This window comes from Condylura cristata, unplaced genomic scaffold (assembly GCF_000260355.1).
Source record: "Condylura cristata isolate star-nosed mole 26May11 unplaced genomic scaffold, ConCri1.0 scaffold00009, whole genome shotgun sequence".
NCBI classification, from domain to species: Eukaryota; Metazoa; Chordata; class Mammalia; order Eulipotyphla; family Talpidae; genus Condylura; species Condylura cristata.
In genome coordinates, this window is record NW_004567110.1 from 23849037 (window position 1) to 23854453 (window position 5417).

Sequence of the window (5417 nt, forward strand, 5' to 3'; positions counted from 1 at the left end):
AAAAAAACAAGAACCCCCCACAGATCTATCTAGGCAAAAAAGGCAAACATGGATAGAGGCATGGACAGGCAGAAAGATACTAAGGACTAAGAAGGACGCTGGTCTCCCTGGCTTGAGCCCTATGCTGCTCTTAACCTGCAGCTGGGTCCCGGGGTCCTCTCAGAACCAATCAGCCTGCAGAGCAAGCCCCCCAAATGGCCAGTCTTGACAACCCACCCTACATCACTGGTGTCAGCCATCCGTTCCCAAGCAGCATTCCAGGAGAAACCACAGCATGAAAGTGTAAAGGGTTTCCAAGTCTCTGGGTTAGAAGGAGAAGGATAGGTGTGCATGACGGATGCACGGCGTGAAGGCAGGAGACAAAGGTGTGCGCACTGGGCCACACTCTCCAGGGGCTTTTGCTGCAGAAAAGGCTGATGACTGAGCCGAAATATGCCACGGGTCTTCCGACTGAAAAGGCTAAAAGGCAAAGAGAGGTAAGATCTTTTAGATTATAGACGAGAGGCGTTGAAGGAAGGTGGAAATAACTCCTGTTTTGCTCAGGTAGTCCTGGATTATGCCTGCTAATTGTGCTTAGTGCCCTGTATACTCAGTAGAGTCCCAGCTTACAGGATTGGCTCCAGGTAACTGCATGTCAAGGGACTTGGTGGCAGAAACCCATGAGGGAAGGGTAGGGGGTGCGGCTTTGTCATGTGTCCTGCAGATGGCAGGACCCAGAGTGGAGAGAAGGGCTGAGTCAGCAGTGAGCCAAGGCAGGGGTCCAGCGAAGCATTTAGCCAGACAAAGAAAGTAGTCCAAGGCAGTCGAGGCTTGAACTGGTGAGAGGAGGGCAGAGGTCTCCCGAAGTTCAATGTCAAGCATCAAGTTCCAGGACTATAGGGACAGTTTGTCTTGTTCTCTGCTTCATCTTCTGTACCTGGCAAAATATTTGGGACCGTGTGTGCTCAATATAGAGCCATAGAATGAGTGAAGGAAATGCTTTGTATCTGGGAAATGAGTGCGTGGGCTCAGAGGGGTTTTATTATGTCTGCAGGATTTGTTTTGATTTACTTTTGTCTGTTCTTTCACAAAGCCTACTTTGTTGATCACAGCAATATTTTTGGTTGGGTGGTCAGAATGAGACTCACAATTTGCTACATTTGTCTTTCTATGTATTGTATTGTACACTATGCATGCACACACACATGTTTAGTTATTTAACTGTAAAAAGCTTATTATATTCAGGCATTATCTTTATTGCTTTACTTACCTTTATCCTCACATCCACACTATAAAGTAAATGCTGTTATTTAACCCCAGTCCACAAAGAATGGAGCGGAAGTACAGTTACGTAACATACTCGGGCAATCCGAGCATACTCAGAGTTTGTGCTCTTAATTGCTGTGGTTTGCTGCTTGTCTTGTCGGTAAATTTATGTGCATGTTTACACAAGTATGACTTAGTTGCTTCTTGTGAATTCTGTTGTTTATAAAAACTAGATTTTGAAGCTCTGCTCAAGCACTGAATGAACTTACTGAATTCAGCAAGGGTTTTGCTGCTTCTTGGGTCACCTAGAGTTGCAGCTAGAGATGTGAGTCTGTGAAAGGCCAGTGACACACAAAAGACACTGGAAAAATGAGGGGGAAAGCACACACACACGTTGCTGGAATGTGAAGCAAAATGCTTAGGTGTGTACAGCTTCCAGAAGGCTCCAGAAATAGAGCAATAGAGAATTGAAACTAGAGGAAATGGTAGAAGGTTTGAAAGGACTGTAAAGCATTTATAACACTTGCAGGGTGTGAGGAGATAGAAGAGGCCGCAGTGAAAGCTGAAGTGAAAGCCCAGAGTATTCAAAAGAAAGAATATTCCTTTGAAAGCATACCCTAGAATTTTGTCTGAAGCAGGATTACAGTAGCTATACTGGGGCAACTTTGGTAACTGAGATTGCAAGGAATTTCTGTGAAAGTGCAAGGGGAAGAAATTCAAGAGATTCTTCTTGTTCTCCCAATTCATTTAGTTTTGAACTTGAAGTTGATAAACCACAGGTGTGAAATAAAATGTTCTGTTTCAGGTTTGCACACCTACTCCCGTGATGCGTGAACCCTATAAGGGAGAAGTCGCCATACTGAAACCAAGAGGGACAAAAGAGGACTCCGCAGCAGGGGCCAGGAAACAAGGCCGCTCCTGAGCTATGTGTTGTTGGTAAGGCACACGGCAAAGGAAATATCCCCGAAGATGTATGAAGTCAGCAGCTCCCTCTCCCATGAACAGTTGAAGAGTCAAGGTCAAAGATTTCACAGTGACCTAAGGAGCACATCACTGCCACTAACCTCATGGCATCTATGTGTTTTTGCCAGTTTTGCAGTTTCATTAGGCTCCAATTTTTTAAAGTTTTTAATCGGTGACACGTGTTCAGCTCTTTCTACGGGTAGCAATCAGCAAAAGGCTTCCATCCCAGGTTGACAGGCTGGATGGGATAGATGTTTGTGTTAACTAGGGACACTATTTGTCAAAGAATAGGACATCCCAGGGCAGAAGGATAAAAGACCTCTTGACAGAGAACATTTAGAAGAGCCTCCCAGTTGGAAGGCTTCAGACTAGCCAGAGATTTAGTCTCAGAGAGGTTTGGAAACACACATCACAGCCTTGCAGGAGCAAACGTGAGTGCAGAACACAAACTGGTGACCCAGGGCTCTGCTGCTGATGACAGTCAGTAGTACTTGAGGCACAATTTCATGGTCAAAATTTATAAACTGATGAAGGCTTTCTCTGAAGAAAAAAAAAGTCTTCAGATAATAAAGGTAAAACTATGTTCTAGCGTTCAGAAGGAATCAAATGTTGGCTTTGGGGGATTTTTCAGGAAAGCTGTTTGGCAGTATTTGTCTATGTTATTTCACACTTCATTTTTGGAATAATAGTATAGATAGGGTCATTTGAAAAAATACTCAGTGCTTTCTCTAATCTTTTGACATTCGGTTTTGTCTTTCGTGAAGCACCTGTTACCAGCTCACTGGGCTGTTTTCTTTCTTCTCTGCTTGTTTTCTGGTCCTGCCCTGCAGGGTGCTTACCTGCAGAGACTTTATTGCAATCTGAGTCTCTCTAACATCACTGCACTAACCTCATGACATCTATGTGGTTTTGCAGTTTCATTAGGCTCCAATTTTTTCTTTTCTTTTCTTTTTTTTTTTAAATCTGTGACACGTGCTCAGCTCTTTCTATGGGTAGCAATCAGCAAAAGGCTTCCATCCGAGGTTGACAGGCTGGATGGGATAGATGTTTGTGTTAATTAGGGACACTATTTGTGAAAGGACTAGTCTGTCTGATACAGACCTCATAAGGCATTGCACATTGTCACACTACGGAGACCTGGCCTTCCTACAGAAACCCTGTGACTCCAATAATGAGCGCCGTTTTCTCTAGTGTGCTTTCATTACTGAATACTGTGCATCTTTAACAATACAGTAGAGCCAAAGCTTCAGCATTTTTGTCATTTCCCACTACTGGAATTATTCTTCCAGTCCAGGAAGACTGTTTTAAAAATTCAGAGACAGATTAGTGAGTAGAAGAAATTCTATTGAATGCTAAATTGTGCTATTAACAGCATTTGTAGGAGCAAGATTGGTATTTACTTTGATTAGAGGATTTCTTGGGGCTTAGTCTTGAGTTCTGCAACTCTTTGTGAGGGGGGAATGTTACACTGAGTTCCTTTTATTTTGTTCAAAGGTAAAATCAGAGAAAAAGATGCTGCTGTTCCCATCACAGTTAACATTGTCAGCCCGTGGAGAAGCAGGCCTTATTTCAACTTCCCAAGATCCTTTTGAAAAAATAATCGCTTGAGGCCTCTTTGATTTTCTGTCAGAAGCAATTGCTGTCTTTCTCACTGTGACTTTGTTGCTATGTGGGACTGAAGATATAAATGAGTATTATTGTAATGGAAAATCTCTGTGAAAATTCATTGATGATACCCTGAAATGTTATCTTTGCTTGTACTAGATTTCTTTGTATTTAAAAAAAAAATCACTTTCTGGCTTAAAGTTTTTATAATGGCTACATTTGTTTAAAAATAGAAACTGTGATCTTAGAGTCTATCATAGTCCATAAACATTTAGATCTTCATTGTAATTAATAAACATTTAGGTTATTAATTCTATATCCTATTCTCTGAGTTCAGTGTGTCTTCTAACTGGCAAGATGAGGGCACTAGGCAGTAAGTCTTGCTTCTAATGCATCACTTCCTGGGGACCTCAGCTCCAGCAGCTCCTGGAAATCAGGCCCCTTAGCAAACCTCATGCAGTCACATCGGTGTTCAACCTTAGAATAACCCCACCACAAGCTCCCCTGATGAGGCAGGGCCGAGAGGATGAGATGGAATCAGCACTGGTGAGTGATAATGAAGTTGTGTTAAGGCCCACACCAGGTCTTACCTCTGCACCCAAGAAGTCGGACTCAGAATTGGGAGAAAAGTCTTCCTTTGGAGGCATTTACTCACCTGGCCCACTGGAGGGGAGTCCAGGCTTCACATGTCCAGACCCCAGGAAGTGCCAAGCAGACCAGGTGGCCTGAGTCCAGGTGTCTGACTTCCCCAGCAGGTGTTTTCTCAGCCATCAGCAGATGTTTGCTGTGGTGCCACTGTTCACTCCAGGGAGACACAGAGAACTGTATTAGGCCACACCACAGTCCATTTCCCCAGTTCTCAGGAATGTGTGTGGAGCCAGTTAATCATGGGGGGGCCAGAGGGAGGGAAGACAGAACAAAGGGTGGTTAGAGTTTAATTCCACTTATCCCAAATTTTTAGTCTTGGGGAGTTTTTTGTTTCAAAATGGAGGGGGTCTGGCTGCAGTGATGCAACCCCTCCCTTGCTCTTCCTAGCCTCTGTGCAGATCCTTCCTTCTGGGGTGCACAGACTGAACTCAGGCCACTTCTCTTAGCTAAATAGGTCAAGAGGGATTTTTTTTAGAAGGTGGAGGAGGGCCCTCCCTGGTGGTGCAGCGGGTTAAAGCACAGCACTAAGAAGCTAACGCCACTTCAGCATGAGTTTGATCCCCGCCCTAGAGATGACCCACACGGCACAGCAGACCTCTCCTGGCCCGCCCACTGCTCCCCTCAGCAGTGTACTTCGTCCATCTGCCTGTTCTGCACCCCACTGTGTCTCTGGTGAATCCGCTTGCTGCCTCTGCACCTCTGGCCTGTACCCGAGTTCTGTATGCATAAATAAATAAACCTTTAAAAGAGAAAAGGAAATCAGGCAGTTCTACTCCCATTGCTAGTACATCCACCCTAACTCGCTCACATGGGTGGGGGTGGGGTCAGCACTCTAGACAAAGGGTCGTGGGACTCCAGTTCACACAATGTCATGTGTCTTGAACACACAGCAAGAACACTGTCTAGAAGACCACAGGCCTTTTTTTCTCAGGTAGGAGACACCCTAGAATTTTGTA

General features: G+C 44.5%; 1 protein-coding gene across 1 annotated transcript in view; it reads left to right on the forward strand.

Annotated features, from left to right (window-relative positions):
- The window catches only part of DPYS (dihydropyrimidinase), a 71067-nt gene extending 68900 nt beyond the window's left edge, over positions 1-2167 (forward strand). The window contains exon 9 of the mRNA XM_004680002.1: positions 2051-2167. Coding sequence (XP_004680059.1) covers positions 2051-2167 — 117 coding nt within the window. The remainder of the gene's footprint in view (positions 1-2050) is intronic.
- The last annotated feature ends 3250 nt before the right edge of the window (positions 2168-5417 follow it).